This window comes from Euprymna scolopes, chromosome 40, assembly GCF_053919585.1.
Source record: "Euprymna scolopes isolate OS-2025 chromosome 40, ASM5391958v1, whole genome shotgun sequence".
Lineage (NCBI taxonomy): Eukaryota > Metazoa > Mollusca > Cephalopoda > Sepiida > Sepiolidae > Euprymna > Euprymna scolopes.
Window position 1 is genome coordinate 11781034 of NC_136521.1, and position 17079 is coordinate 11798112.

The 17079-nt window shown below is 36.8% G+C and overlaps 1 protein-coding gene across 1 annotated transcript in view; it reads left to right on the top strand.

Moving 5' to 3' along the window:
* The window catches only part of LOC145265365 (gelsolin-like protein 2), a 101480-nt gene that overhangs the window by 54978 nt on the left and 29423 nt on the right, over window positions 1-17079 (top strand). Inside the window, exon 2 of the mRNA XM_080121150.1 lies at window positions 10615-10695. Within this exon, the coding sequence (XP_079977276.1) occupies window positions 10615-10695 (81 nt within the window). The remainder of the gene's footprint in view (window positions 1-10614; window positions 10696-17079) is intronic.

Sequence of the window (17079 nt, forward strand, 5' to 3'; positions counted from 1 at the left end):
AAGAATTTTCTTCAGAGGACTATTTTACGTTACACCGGCCAAGATTGCACTGGTGTAACGTAAAATATTCCCCTGTAAAAATTCTTTTTTTTTTTTTTTTTATCTATAAGAGAAGAAAGACTACTTTTAAGATCGAATTTTTTCGATTTTTAATACTTATAAGATGAATTTCTGTACAAAACATATCTAATATAGTTCGCTAAGAATGGTGGTGACTATGTAGAAAAATACATTCTGACGCACAAAAGGTCGTTCGTTTTAATGGCACCACTCCCATTTTTGTAGCTTTTCAACTTTTTTGAGTTAAAAGCTTTACTTTTGGAATAACCCTCGCATACCAACTATACTTACCTGGCACAGCTTGTGTAGGTGAGTCCGTAAGTATAGCTTCTACCACTCCGGGTAAGAGTGGACCTGGGAGCAATGGCAATTAGAGGGTGGCTCCACACTCCCCAAGGCCCGCAAGCTGGGGCCCTCACCATCGGATATAGTTTTAGGTCATATCCAGGACCCCAAACTATTTGAGGGATATCTTCAAGTTGTGCTTGAACCATTTCCACTGTTTTTCTACGGTTCTTTTGTTTTTGGTCAGCTCGCCGTAAACAAGCTCTTTTGAGAGTCTTGGATCTGGCATACGGTATATACGACCCAGACAACGAACCTGACATTTGCAGCATGTTGAATGCTGGTCGGCGGCTTGACCGGGCTAAAACCTTTGTGTCTGTTATCTTGTCTTGCCAATCGATTTTCATCATTCTAGTTGTGTCCCGTGCGTTTGTCACGTTCAACTTTCAACATGAAACTAACGAAAAAAAAAAGAAGAAAACAGGAAAAAGAGAAAGAAGAGAAAGAAAAAGATAAAAAGAAATGAAGAAGAAAAAGATAAAAAGAAAAGAAAAAGAAAAGAAGAAAAAGATAAAAAGAAAAGAAAAAGAAATAAAGAAGAAGAAAAAGAAGAAAAAGAAGGAATAATCAAATATTTTTTTATTCGTATCATTTGGATTCATCGGACTACTGTTCTCATCTTGAGTGTTATTTTCACAACGTTTCGGTCGATGTAACCTTTGACCTTCTTCCAGGTGTAACACTCAAGATGAAAACAGTAGTCCGATGAATCCAAATAATACGAATAACCAATCCTCATCTCAAAAATTCAGATACTATTTTTATATTTGTTATAGTTTTTCATCTGCTTTTATTTCCTAAATAAAAATAAAAAAATAAAAGAAGAAAAAGAATAAGAAAAGAAGAAAAAGAATAAGAAGAATAAGAAGAAATGAAAAAGTGAAAAAGAAAAAGTTAAAGAATAATAAAAAATGAAGAAAAAGAGGGAGAGAAAAAAAAGAAGAAACATAAAAAGAAATCTTCAAACATTTTTTTATGAATCACTAGTGCAAGTACAAATCGAAATCCAAGAAAAAAAAGCAAAAAAAAGCAAAAAAAAAAGCAAAAAAAAAGCAAAAAAAAGCAAAAAAAAGCAAAAAAAGCAAAAAAAGCAAAAAAAAAAAAAGCAAAAAAAAAAGCAAAAAAAGCAAAAAAAAAAAAAGCAAAAAAAAAAAAACGTGTATTTTATGCAAATATTTATTTCCTTTCATTTATATTCTTTATCGTCCCGTTTAATCCCACGATATCAGTTAATCGTGCGAACGGTAAAAGAAAAAGAAAACATCAATAACGAGGAAGAAGAGGAAGAAAAGAAGGAAGGAAAGAATAAGAAAGATAACATAATAAGTGTTTGCCTTTAAAGAAATAAAACAAACATAAAATATTTAAAAACAAGTAATGGATTGACAGAGACTACTTCCTCACTCCTCACTTTTCTTCTGATTGATTATAGCGACTGCGCGAGCCTTTTCTAGTCTCACACAAAAACATAGGGAGACAACAACAACAACTATGGAAGGCAGTAATTACTGAGGATACAATCAAGCGACTCAGCATTTTTATCCCGTCGCGGTTAACCTTGCGCGAGCCTTTTCTAGTCTCACACAAAAACATGCGTTCACATCTCAAGCTATATTACTTGTCATATACATACGCGCACACAAACATACGCGCGCACGTCCACACACATACATATATTCACGTTCGCGTACATACACTCACATTCACGTGTATACACACACACACGCTAACGTACACACATGTACGCACACATGGACAACGTCACTTCCATTTCAAAGGAAATCCACACATGCGCAAAAGACCACCGGAAACAAATATAAAAGCAAGAGCAATAAGCTGCTTCCTCCTTTTTCGACTTAGCTCTCGAGCTGAGCGGTCGTCGGACCATTCGCCCCCCTTTCGGGGTGCCCGCGCGCGTCACGCCCCTTGCTACTATGTATGGGGCATGAGCTAACAGACAGTACGTACACTTTATACATTTTCTATCTCCATGGCCTGGATTGACTTTTTCTCATTCTCTCTCTCTCTCTCTCTCTCTCTCTCTCTCTCTCTCTCTCTCTCTCTACTACAATAGACTTTCCTTCTCACCAGCTGACAGCGAAAGACGCACATCAAACTGGATTGACTTTCTTTCTTTCTCTCTCTACAACAATAGACTTTCTCATTCTCACCAGTAAACAGCGAGAGACGAACGCGGACATGAACACGTGTTGTACCCTTTTCTTTTACTTGTTTCTTCACGAAATAAATCCTAGTTCGTTTAATTCAAGTAAACGCGTTGTTCGTTCCTTCCTCAAGGCAATTCATTTTTCCTTTCCCAATGTAAATCATTTCTCCTATTTTGTACGACTGAGGGATATGTATAATATATCCACCAGTCCACGACAAATTGGTGAACCCGACGTGATGATGAACACGCATTTCCTTCTATACCCTACACCAGTCCACCACACGACTCTAATCATAGAACCAGGACGAGTCCATTCAGTGACACAAATAGGGTAAATCACTGAACGTTTCCATCTACGGCATAATCACGTTTGACACGCTGATTCCTATCGGATCACAGAAGTTAAGCAACGATGAGCCTGGCCAGTGCCAAATGGGTGACCATTTTGAACTTTCAGGTACTGCATGTGCTCTCCGCTTATCTTGGCATTGTTTCCAGTTGTCCTGGACTTCTCCTTGCCACTGGACGCAAGCAGTGCCGATTCAGGAGAGGTGTGGTTGGGGACTACACAACCCTTGCCTCATAATTACATGTGCAGCTGCCCCTACAGAGGGTATCCTTTGTCTTTCGAGACTGAACGGAGTCATCGAATTCTATCGAAGGATATGAACGTACAACAAATTAAAATGGCTAATGGAACAAGAGCAAGCTACCCTATGGACTAAATAAAGGGTGTTACATTTTTCTATCTAAGGATATGAACGCACAACAAATTAAAAAAAGCTAATAAAACTCAGAGTTAAAATAAAGGAACATTTATTTTAACATAAAACAAAACATACAAAATAAAATACAAGTAAATACACTGTGTTCGAACTACTGCTACTAATAGCTTTAAAAGCGAATTATAAGATCTGCAGCGTGATAGTCAGCAAAACATTCCATAAAAGGGAACATTCGAAAGAAATAGGGCAAAAACAAAAATGAACACTTTATGCCAAGAGTTGCTAGATTGAAAGAGTAGATTAAAGCTTGTTTCTTACAATGTGATTTTATTTTTTGTATTGAACTATGTAGCACAATATTACTTTCTGAGTATTTATTAGTACTTATTAATTTATCTTATTTGTGTTAGTTTTATATTTAAAATACAATGGACACTATTTTCATAGAAACGTTAATGAACTCTTATTTGCTGTGTTTTTTTTTTGTTGTTTTTTTTTTACATAAAAACAAATAATAAATTTTGCGATATCCTGAAAAATATAAACTTTATCAAAACATTTCCACAAGTCCTACTCGTTTGTATAATTTTTATTATTCAGACTACTATTCTCATCTTTGGTGATATTCTCAATGTTTTGGACGATTTAACCTCCGACCTTCTTCACTTGCATCTTGTTAAACTCAGAAAATATTTATGTATAAGAATGCACTTTTACTTCTATCCAGTCATGGCTAATGGAACAAGAGCAATCTACCCCATGGACTAAATAAAGGGTGTTACATTTTTCTATCTAAGGATATGAACGCACAACAAATTAAAAAAAAAAACTAATAAAACTTAGAGTTAAAATAAAAGAACATTTATTTTAACATAAAACAAAACATACAAAATATTTATAAGTAAATACACTGTGTTCGAACTACTGCTACTAATAGCTTTAAAAGCAAATTATAAGATCTATAGCGTTGATGGTGGAAGGGAGATAATAACTACTAACTTCAAATAAAATGTTTTATGTGTGTGTAAATCTAAACTTAAAAATATTAAAATATAATTCTTTGGTCAGTGAGAAAATAGATAGATATCTTTGTATTTGCCGAAATTTCAGTTTCTTCAAATGATGCGGTGGTTGGCTTTTAAAGAGTTTGTTTTGGCTGGATTTTCATCCTAGAAACATTACCGGAGTTCTTAGCAGAGTTAGCAACTTAACAATTTAACAACTTTGTTAACAAACTGATGCGGCTTCTAATGTAGCGTCCTTATATAGTTTCTGTGTGGAATTTTCTTAAAGTAGAACATTTTAATGTTCTATTCCAGATTGTTCTGAAAACGTTCTATATAGAATATGTTTAATGTTCTATTCATTTTTATAAGTAAGATGGAATGTCATAACACTTTTTATAAGTACAATGTCCTCTTATAACAATCAGCCCAACACTAGTATATATATATATATTTTCTAACAAAAATGAACTAAACCAAAGCTCAAATGGAAAATACACAGGAAAACACTAAAATGTAAACTCTGTGGACAAGGGGACGAAACAATGATTCACATGATAACTGAATGCAGCAAATTAAGCTAATATATGAAAACCAAAAACAAACAAAAAAAAAAGGCACAATTGCGTAAGGAAGAAAGCACACTGAAAACTATGCAAATATCGGACCTTTAAACATCCAGAAAGATCGCACAAACACAAACTGGAAACAATGCAAGAAAATGAAGAGCACCAATTTTTCTGGAACATTGAGGTATGTGGCCCCGAAGGTTTTTTTTGGTTGGTTTATAGATGGAGAAGGGGTGAAGGAAATGAGGCCATATAGAGGTCACAACAAAGAATACATTTAATTGACAACGTTTGAAGTATGTAGAATCTGATTCCATGCAATTAAGGACAGACGAATATTGAAGGTTGAGAACCGGTTTCATTTATTAATGACAGTTTTAATTAGAAGAGGTAAAGTGTTCGTAGGATGTTTGTAGGTGTGTATGCATTGATAAGGAAAGAACTTTTGTAGGCTTGTATAATTTAACAAAGAATGAATTTTCGTGAGCGTACTTATCTTTTCGGACGATGGGGGTGGTAAGTGGGTGGCCGGTCGTGCTACTGTCGGTGATATGTGTCCTGGCTTTTAACTTGAGAGCGGCGACTTCTTTCCTCAACAGCTAGCAGCACGGCGTCTTCGCCTCCTATGTTTTTCTCCTTTTTTTTTTCTTTTCTCTAAAAATGCCTCGTTTTATAGGGGCACATCGGCTCCCACTGACTGTGATATTTTAGGCCTTTATTTTAGGCGCGGAGCTCTGCCATTGGTTGATAATTCTTTTGTGATTATCTTATTTTTCTTTTTCCAAAAGACGATTTTTCATTTTGTCTCTTATGCTGGATACGTTAGCATCCGGTTCACTTTCGACGCTTATTGCAGAACTGCTTTTTTTTTTGTTATTTAATAAGAAAACAGTTCCACATGTCTTCTTCCCGGATGAATACAACATGGTAGCGTTCAAATCCAATGTAAACAAGTTCTTGTTAAGCTGTTGCCATAAATAATCAAATTCTACCTAATTTACACCATTAACGATTATTACACTACCACCTTATATTCATTATTCCTTATCCTCGAGTGGCCTTCAACCTTGATAAGTGGTGACTCTCAAGAAAAATAATGCTATTTATAAGGTTCGCATTTATTCATATAAATAAATAAACGTTAACATCTTGGTAAAGTTGGTAAACATTTTAAATAAGTCAAAAGAAAGAAGAAATCAATTCGCCTGAAAAAATATGGCATTGTTAACGGGAGAGAGGAAGGGAGAGAAGAGAGGGAGTCCGAGCTAGTTATCCGCGCCCTGCCATACAGTCAAACACTACAAACTAGCGATTGAAGATACAAAAGGCTTGAAGAATAAAAACCTTCTACAAAATAACTTAATAAATAATAATAAATACTATTTCCAAAATAACTGGACTCAGCATTAAATAACCTGAAAAGGGTTGATATGCCGTAAAACACTCAAACCAAGCGCTACAAATAAATATTTGAAGATATAAAGAACTTGAAGCATAAAAACTGTTTTTGAAATGAATAGATTTGGAATTGAACAATCCAAAAAGGGTTGATATGCCGTAAAACAAAATAATCAACCAAACCATACAGAGTCCATACAGAGATGTAATTGGGTAGATAATCATAAAAAAATATAGAAACCAATAAACCATACACTTAAGGTTATTTTGGTGCTTGTTAAGGTAGAGTCGACAGATACATATTTTAAAAAATGCCGTTTTAAGCAAAAACGACATTACCTACTTCTTCTTGGCCCTCGGGACAAGATCAGGGTGTAGTGTCTGTTCTTCGGATTCTGCACTTCTGTTTCTTGTTCTCTTTCGGTGGAGGAGAGATCCTTCACGACTGAGACAATTTTTATTTTTGTACCTTTTCTCCACGTTAAAAAACGACCCTGGTGTCTAACTCTGTCCCGTGGGGAGGCATAGTAAATAGGTACTTAATTGTCAGGTCGAAAATAGTAATATATCCCAAAATTACGAAAATTCATCGATTAAAAAGTTATTTATAGTTAAAAGTAATTTTTATGGAAAACTAGGTAAAAATTCCACTATAGACCTTAAAAAGTAGACACAGGGGAGACAACTCGGAACGAATATTTTAGATTACTTGTTCATGGCTACATTATTTGTTGTTTATAGCAAAAGATTTTATTTTACTAAAAACACAACAACCGTTGTTCTAGTGTATGAATTTTCGTAATTTTTGGATATATTACTATTTTCGACACGGCAATTAAGTACGTAATGTTGTTTTTGTTTAAAACGACCTATTTTTTAAATAATCGATTTGTCGGCTATTTCTTAACAAGCACCGTTATTTTGTATTACAAAAAACATGATTATTAAAATATTTATTAAACCTCCTTGTTCTCTCCATCGAACTCAATCCACGATTTGGGGAGAGGGAAACTCTTCAATTTTTATCCGACCGAGGGTATTATCGGGAACACAAGCTTTCTTTGACTGAATCCTCATTGTGGGGAGTTTGGATTAATTCCTAGCCGGGAACTTATATAAGAAATTACTGATTTGGCACAATTCCGGACATGAATTATATTGGACTTTCTATTTACGCTAAATTATTTAATTTTTTTTTTTTTTTACAAAGGCATCACCACATTATCAAGGCCCGGAGGCCACTCAAGGATAAGGGTTAAAGAGTGTACAGTAGAAATTGGTCAATATAGTAATCATTAGTAATGAAAATTTGGTAAATTTGATAACTTATATGGAACGGCTCATCAAGAACTTATTTACTTTAGACTTGAACACAACCATATTGTAGTCAGCCGGAAAGCAGGAAAACGGAAGACAATTCCACAGGAGTGCAATTCTAAGAAAGAAGCTTTGTTCATGGAATCTACGTTTAGGTTTAGGCACAGATAAAGAGTGGGGGGAATTATTGATAGTGTTTACAGCTAGACGAGTGTTTCTTGTGAAAGTTTGGCGAGGGGGGGACCATAGATTGAAGCTCAGTCGAACACTTTCCATGAAAATAACGATACATCAGAGACAAACTCGCAACATCTCTTCTGTGAGATAGAGGTTGCAAGGAGGAGAAAAGGACATCTCCTACGAGGCTACGAAGTCTATTTTGAACTCTATCAAGGCAGGACAAGTCCTTTCTAGCAGCTCCTGCCCAGATGTGGCAACAGTATTCCATCCTTGGACGTACCTGGCTCTTATATAGATAGTGAATTGCATCAGCATTTGCCTCGATCAAGGAGGATGCATTATTTGAAAAGATTTCTATCAGCTCAATCGACATGCAAAAGATCAGTGCTGATGCAAGCACCGCTAGAATTGAGAAATCCATTTAAAGTATTTTAGCGTTGTGAATTCCGTGCCCTTTAGGCTCTATTACCTATGTGAATTTTCTTCACAGTATGCGCTCTAAGTGTGCCATTCCATCAAATCTCAAATAGACAAAACCCAGGAAGACACTAAGTGTAGACTCTGTACAGTGAATAACATAATCTCTCTCTCTCTTTTGCAAGCCTCTGTCGTGACCAACGATGCTATAGAGGGCAAAACTATGGTAACATATTTAAGTTTTTTGAGGTTTTCCGTGTCATCTCTCTCTTTCCCAGCGTAGATTTTGGCTCGCCAAGCAACCTGATCCCGGGACACTTGTTGCGGACCAGGATATAATACCCTAGCTCGCTACAAGAAAATAATGAAACGAATGGAATTGAAGGAAACAAAGACTCAATTGATGGATAAGATAAACGTCGTTTATTTACTGTTGAAAGAATGAACGTTTTAGTTATAACATGTGTTCATGTCCGCGCGTATGTAACCAATGTTCGTTGCGGGACTGGTGTTGTAGAAAGAATAGGAAATGTGTGGTCATCTCAAGTTCGGGTCACTATCGTCTGTTCGCGCGTGGGAAGAGAAATGAGTGTTGTAGTGAAAATGAGAATGATAGTCCAGCGTGTAGACAAAGAAGAGGATATGAGAGTTGACGTCAGTTAGCAGTCAGCTACGCGAAGGTGTTCTCAGGGACCAGTAGTAGATAGAGAGAGAAAGAGTGAGACTGTGTACATACGGTCTTTAGCTTGTGCCCCATACATAGTCACAGGGGTGTTGACGCAACCTGGTCTCTGGTCGAGAGCTGGTCCTAAAAGAAGAAGCCGCTTATTGCTCTTCCTTTTATACTCGTTTCCGGAGTGTCTTTTGCACATGTGTATATTTCCTTTGAAAGCGGAAGTGACGTCGTCCATGTATGCGTTCGTGTGTACGTGTGTGAGTACATATGTGTGCGTTAGCGTGTGTATATACACGTGAATGTGAGTCTATGTACGCGAACGTGAATATATGTACGTGTGTGGACGTGGGCGCGTATGTTTGTGTTGAAATGTGAATGTGTGTTTGTGTGAGACTTGAAAAGGCTCGCACATACTGCTGTCCATTGCTCACATTCCACACCGAAATCCCTGAGATCTCGCGTTAACACATCCTTGAATCTGAGATGTGGACGACAAACAGACCAAGTACCCTCTTTCAAAACACCATGTAATACATTGTGAGGTAGGCATTCACATGGCATTCAGTTTACATGGCCTGCCCATTGAAGTCTCATAAACTCAAGTCTCGAAGAATGTGCACCCGAAAATGTCCGTCTGGGGAGCTCTTCATTTGTCATTCTGTCCTCCCATGACATGCCAATGATTGATCGAGAACATCTTGTATGGAAAGCACTAACACTACACTCTTGAGAACGATATGCATACCATATCTCAGCACCATAGAGAAGGACACTCAACACACATGCTTTGTACACACGGACTCTCGTCTTGATGGTCAGATGCTTGTTTTTTCAAACATGCTGCATGAGCCTCTGAAATGTGGTAGAGGCTAGGCCAAGTTGTGTACTAAGTTTGGGGTCAAAAGTAATGTTTTTGGCCATGGTCGCACCAAGGTATTTGAATTCATCCACATTCTCCAGGGTTGTATTATCTAGTGTTAAATTAACATTCTCTGATGATTGGGATAGGATGACGGTTTTCTTAAGACTGATTGTTAGTCCGAAATGTCTACATGAGAAGTCGTTGAAGGTCCTCAGTGGACAGTGGAAGATGTGCAAAGAGCAGCATTATCAGCGTAGAGGAGTTTGCGGACAACATAATCACTAGTGCTATGACAACTCTCTGGTGATTGGGATAGGATGACGGTTTTCTTAAGACTGATTGTTAGTCCGAAATGTCTACATTAGAAGTCGTTGAAGGTCCTCAGTGGACAGTGGAAGATGTGCAAAGAGCAGCATCATCAGCGTAGAGGAGTTTGCGGACAACATAATCACTAGTGCTATGACAACAGCATATTCTTTTCATTGTTTTTACACAGTTAGACACAATTAATCAATCGAGAACCATATCACTCTACATAAAAACATATAAGATATCAATGGATATATACCTGAGAATCAAAACAAGGAAAAGAATATGCTGTTGTCATAGCCCTAAATATCACAAAATAAGAAAGAAGAAACTAATTCGCCTGAGAAAAGTATGACATCGTTAACAGGAAAGAGGAAGGGAGGGGGAGAGAGAGGGAACCCCAACTAGCCATTCTCTCTCTTCTCTTTTCTCGTTTTGCCTGTCTGTAGCAAGGGCATATTATAGGAAAGATTTTGACCATTCTTATTAAATCTTTTTTTTTTTTTAATTTCATTGTTAATTATCGGTGGAGGAGATATACACTCTAAGTGTGCCATTCTAATTTTTTTTTCTTTCTTTTAGGGTGGCGCAAAGCTAAAAAGTACAACTGGAAAGATACCAATTTGGCCCTTTTTGGATCAGACGTTGAGAAAAATATCAAAAGTAAGTGTGAAACGTTTGGCACCCCCCTTTTTTTTAGTTTAAGGTGGCAACTCAAGGGAGATAACTTTTTGCAACATTATTTTCCATATTTTTTTACGTTTATATTTTTTATTTTAACTTATTTTTAGATTTCTTTTCAACAATTAGTGGTAACAATTTTTTTTTTAACAATTAGTGGTAACAATTTTTTTTTTAACAATTAGTGGTAACATTTTTTTTTAACAATTAGTGGTAACAATTTTTTTTTCAACAATTAGTGGTAACAATTTTTTTTAACAATTAGTGGTAACAATTTTTTTTAACAATTAGTGGTAACAATTTTTTTTAACAATTAGTGGTAACATTTTTTTTCAACAATTAGTGGTGACAATTTTTTTTCAACAATTAGTGGTAACAATTTTTTTTCAACAATTAGTGGTAACAATTTTTTTTTTAACAATTAGTGGTAACATTTTTTTTTTCAACAATTAGTGGTAACAATTTTTTTTCAACAATTAGTGGTAACAATTTTTTTTTTAACTGATGTTAATAACTTCTTTTTTCATTTTTTTTATTAAAAAACAACAGCTTTTTAATTCTTTTTTTTTTACAATGGAATCACCACTATCAAAGCCCAGAGACCACTCGAGGATAAGGGTTAAAGAGTGTACAGCAGTCAAAGGGACAATATCATAGTCATTTGGTAAACTGGATTACTTCAGGGGAACGGCTCATCAAGAACTTGTTTACATTAGACTTGAAGATGACCATGTTGTCAACTATCAAACCACTGACACCTCCTGTTTATTTCCTTTGATTAATTGCCACCTTAAAGTAAAAAAGAGCCGAACTGCAAGTTGACTTCAATAAGTTTCCAGACCTTTTTTGCATGGGCACTTTTATTGATGGTACACACATGAAACTCTAGCCAACTTCGAAGTAATCTCCTTCGGCTGCAATGCACTTGTACTGTTCCAACAACTTATGGAAGGCCCCATGGAAGTCCTTACGTGTGAGCATTTCAATGACCTTCATCACAGCCTCGTTCATCCCTCAATTGTCTCAAAACGACAGCCTCTAAGGTTTTCCTTGAGTTTAGGGAATAATCAAAAGTCACAAAGAGCAAGGTCTGGAATATAGGTAGGGTGACAGTTCCTCACCCTCCCTATATTCCATTGTAACATCTTGATGCCCATCTTGGTCAAATTGTCTGTGAGAAGGATGGAGCACCCTTGAAACAAACTTTGCACAAATTATCTGCATCTTCAGTTCCTTGCAAATAATTCTGTATGTAGTTCCCACACTGACATCAAATTGTGCACTTATTATCTCTATCGACACCTGACGGTCCTTATCCATGAAATATTTTATTTGACCAATCAGCTCTGGTGTTTGGACTTCATTACTCCTCCCACACCTCTCATCATCCATCACAGACTTTCTGCTTTCCTTGAATCTCTTATACCACTCAAAAATGAATGCTCAGTTCATGCAAGATGGTCCAAAAGCAGTCTGAAGCATTCCATAAGTGTATGTGACATTTTTTTTCCAGTTCAAAACAGAATTTTATTGCATATCGTTCTTCTAAAGTGTCCTCACGTCCAGATTGCATTTTGGAAATTCATTAGCTGTGACAATCAGGCTTTAGTAGGGTGTATTCCAATCCCTGCTGTAGCTGTTCATTTCAATCTGATGTCATAAAAATTGGTCAGTCATCTCATAAGATGTATAGCAATAACATACTAATTTTTTAAAAGCCTACGATAATTTTAAATACCTGTACAAAAAAAAGTCTGGAAACTTATTGAAGACACCTCGTACTTATGTATTTTTGTCTTAAAAATGTTGGCATGAAATGTTTTTATTTGATTTAGATTTGGCTTGAATTGGGAACAAGATAAACAGGGTGACTTGGGTTGTTGGGTTCGGGTGGGGCCTGGATGAGCAGGGCAGCTAGGGTAGCTGGTGTGAAAAACAAAGATAATGAGGTGGTGGTGGTGGTGGTGGTGGTGGGTCTTGGATGCCAGGGAAGGGTTCTAAGAATGCCCAGCACATCAAGGGTAATTTGGAAGATGTCCAGTTGAGGCAGCTAAGTTGGCGAGAAGGTTTGCTGCCAGAATTGCCGATGACGGGTGGGGGATGATGATGAAAAAGATCGATTCTGAAACTTCTTGGTCTTTTGTTTGTCATGAAATATATTTTTAGAGTTTGTACATTAAATCCATTGCTCTTTTCGCCTCTTTTTAAAGTTGGTTCTATCGGTCGAAACATTTTCTCACGTCTTTACAAATCTACTAGCAGACCATGGGAAATGGCTGAAGCAGTTTACGACCTCAAAATTTTATTTCATATATATTTTTAAGATAGAAGGGTGAAATATGAATTCCGTCCCAGAAATGGCTGAAGCAGTTTACAATTGTAACACCTTTTTTGATGAAGCTGGCTAGGACCCCTGTTTATCTGGAAATCTCGGCTCATATCGTCTAGTCCTTCTCTCAGGGTTGTTACAGTGAATCCTGTCTGCTGAAAGCAAATGTCGAAGCTGCAGGCAGGAAGAAAAACAAACTCGTGACACTCTAGTCTACAGAATTAATTTCACAAACTTATATACAAATGTTTTTACAAATATCATTCAGTTCTTAGTAAGTTTTTTAAAAGTCTCAAATCTCTTCACAGACAGTGCCAGCCGGGTGGGGATGAGGAGGTAGAGGAGTCCCGTCTCCAAGGAACGGCGGTTTCTATACAATCTGTTCTCCCCAAAATCAACAAGCAATCTGATTAATTTTCGAGCATATTGACCCGATGTGGATGGGGTGGAAGTCTCCCCAGCTAATCAAATTATGCTAAACCCCAACTGCGGGTGTGTCCGTTCAACCGCAATTTGAGATTAAACTCAACATCAAAATCCCATAACCTTGAGGTCATAACCCATCACTCAGCCAGTACAATATGTTCTTCCAATATCATCACATTTCCTGTTGTTGAGTTTTTCCAAATAACAAAATATCTCAGGTTTTTCCAACCAAAAAGCAAATATATCTATTTTGACAATGAATTAAAATATATCTATATTTATCCACCCTAAATTCCCGAGGCACCTGCCATTACCCGGGATCGGTCAAAAGCTATCTTAGCATAGCTATTTGGCCCTCCTCGGCCTCCGGGGGGGGGGGTCTAAAGCTCCCATATGAGGGATTACGTCACACAATTACAAAACTTCATTTATATTTTAAGAGTGGCAAAGAGAATATGGAATCAGTCCTGGAAATGGCTGAAGCAGTTTACAACCTCAAAATCACTTTATTTCATATATATTTTTAAGAGTAGAAGAGAGATGTGGAGTAGGTTCCGGAAATGGCTGAAGCACCTATGATCTCAAAATTACTTTGTTACTATATTTTCAAGAGAGGAGAGGTGGGAGTGTATAAAGTCAGTTCCAGAAATGGCTGAAGCAGTTTATGATGTCAAAATTACTTTATTTCATACATATTTTTAAAAGTGGCAAAGAGAATACAGAGTCAGTCCTGGAAATGGCTGAAGCAGTTTACGATCTCAAAATCACTTTATTTCATATTTAAAGAGTGGAACAGGGATGAAGACTAGGTTCCGAAAATGACTAAAGCACTTACGATCTCAAAATTATTTTATTACTATATTTTCAAGAGAGGAGGGGGGGGGTATGGAGCCAGTCCCGGAAATGGCTGAAGCAGTTTACAATGTCAAAATTGCTTTATTTCATATATATTTTAAAGGGTGTGTGTGTGTGGTTTGTCCTCGAAATGGCTAAAAAAGTTTGCTATCTTAAAATTATTGTATTTCATATATTTGGGTTGGTGAGTCTCTCTCCAATTTGATGGTATTGATAAATTGCGGAAACGTATCTGCTAGGAGTCAAGATACACTGCATGCAATAATGCAATTCCGCTAAGGATTCCAGGGAGTTAGGGGAGTCCTGGATATATCCGATGTTTGTAAATACTAATGATTTGATTAACACATTTGTTGCCAACTACGAGTATCCTCGTACCCTGGCATTTACTTAGCCTTTGTTACTACAAAAATAAATGCGAGTGTGTAAGATATGGTTTATGTTGGTGTGCTTTCTTTCTTTTTTTTTCTTTTCTTTTTTCTTTCTTTCTTTTTTTTTTCTTTCTTTTTTTTTTTTTTTTACTCACCTTCATTCAAACAAGGCATATTGCCACTTGGACTTAAGGTGCTACTAATTGAGACCATGTCTAAGAAAGATTAACAAGATCTTGATTTACGTTACATTTGAACTTCTGCATATCAGTACAGTTTGCGAAGCAGGTAGCAGGAAGGGAATTCCAAAATCTAGCTGTTCTAGGGAAGAAACTATTTGAGTAGAAAACTTTCTGACTTTTAAGGACCTCAACAGTGAAGGGGTGTGATTTTGTTGCCAAGCAGGTTTGTCGAGGAGGCACAAGTCCAATGAGTTCATCAGAGTACATTTCATTAAAGTACTTGTAAAACAGGCACGGTGATGCAACATTGCGATGATGGGACAGGGGTAGGGGCCTAGTTGACAAACTTGGACCTATTAGATTGGAGACCCGTTCTTACACATTATCCAAGAGGGAGAGACTAATGGTAGATGCACCAGCCCAGATGTGACAACAATACTCCATGCATGGGCGAATGGTGGTCTTATAGAGGTACAGAATACTCTCAGGTTTCAGAATATATCTCGTTATGCGGGTCTAGATCGTGGTTTAGTGGGGGATGCCCTTTTCTCTACCCTGCAACCTCTCTCCCACAGAAGAGACGTTGCGAGCCTATCCTTGTTTTATCGTTATTTCCATGGCAGGTGCTCGTCTGAACTCCAATCCCTGGTCCCCCCTCGCCAATCTTTCACGAAAAACACCCGTCTAGCTGAATCCACTGTGAAAAATTTCCCCCACTCTATACCTGTGCCTAAATCAAAACGCGGATTCCATGAACAAAGCTTCTTTCTTAGAACTGCACGCCTGTGGAACTCTGTTCCGTCTGCCTGCTTCCCTCCGGACTACAACTTGGATGTCTTCAAGTCCAATGTTAACAAATTCCTAATGAACCGCCTCCCTAATTAAACACTTCATCAAATCTCCACACTAACGTAATGTACTTGCAATAACCCTTATCCCTGAGTGGCTTCCGGGCCTTGATAAGTGGTGATCACTGTGTAAAAAAAAAAAAAAAAAAACCTTTGTAGAAGTGTGTGGCATATTTCTATTTTATGTTCGCATGCCATGGACGCAGACGTCATAATATAATTGTATCACCTTTAGTCAAACTAAAACATATTCTGGTTATTGTAGTTTAAGAATATATTTAGTTATTTGGGGAGGAGTCTATCTTCAAAATCCTGGAAGAATTTTATGAAATATTTTTATTCTACCTTGTATTAGGTTAGGGTTAGGGTTAGGGTTAGGGTTAGTGCAAAAATAATTGTCGTTTTTTGACTTTAAGTTGAATATTCAAAAAACGATATTATTTTTACACCAACCTAATAGATATGTGTAAGATATCTCCATTCTATGGATGTCCAACACGGACACAAACCCTACGATATTATTGTGTGACCAATGTTCAAATTCAAACATACTTATTTAAGTAATCTGATTAATGTAGTTTCAGAACATATCTGGTTATATCAATCTTTCCTCAAAACTCTTGTAGGAATGTACAACATATTTCCATTCCATGTGTTGGATATAGAAACGTGGCAATAAACATTTGAAAGCAAATGTGTGCACACATGCACAATCCAGATTGACTTTTGATCTAAATTCTCGTGTCCCATAAAAATGACCGGAATTGTAATTATCACAAAAACAAAGAAATGTTTACATTCCAAGGTCAGGAGTTATGAACCGCACAAAATAAAAAGGAAAAATGTAATATTTTAATATTTATATTTCCAGGAATGTCCATTGATATCTATATAAGAGATAACATAAACAACAGGAGAAAGAAAAGAGCAGATGGACAGCGGCGAACATGATCACAGTGTAGTATCTGTCCTGATGCTACGCTTTACCTTTTCTGTCCTCAGTCAGTGGAGGAAAAATCCTTCATGGCTGAAACAATTTTTATTTTTGTTCTTATCCAGAGCGCCCCTTTTTGTGGAGTTGGATTTTCCTCACATTAAAAACCGATCTTGTATCTAACTCTGCCCACATGAGGAGGCACGTAAATAGGAATATGATTGACATCTTTGACATCTTTCTATCGTCGTGCCACACACCAACCAACCCCACACAACTAACGTCTCTGTCTTTGTTAATGGGCAAAAAGCTTAATTGTAAATAAAACTTATGTTGATAAATTCGTCTCTGGGTTGCTTTTGAGAATAATGGCAAAAGAATGGTTTAGGTGCATATATGATTTTAGCAGGAATTTCAAAAG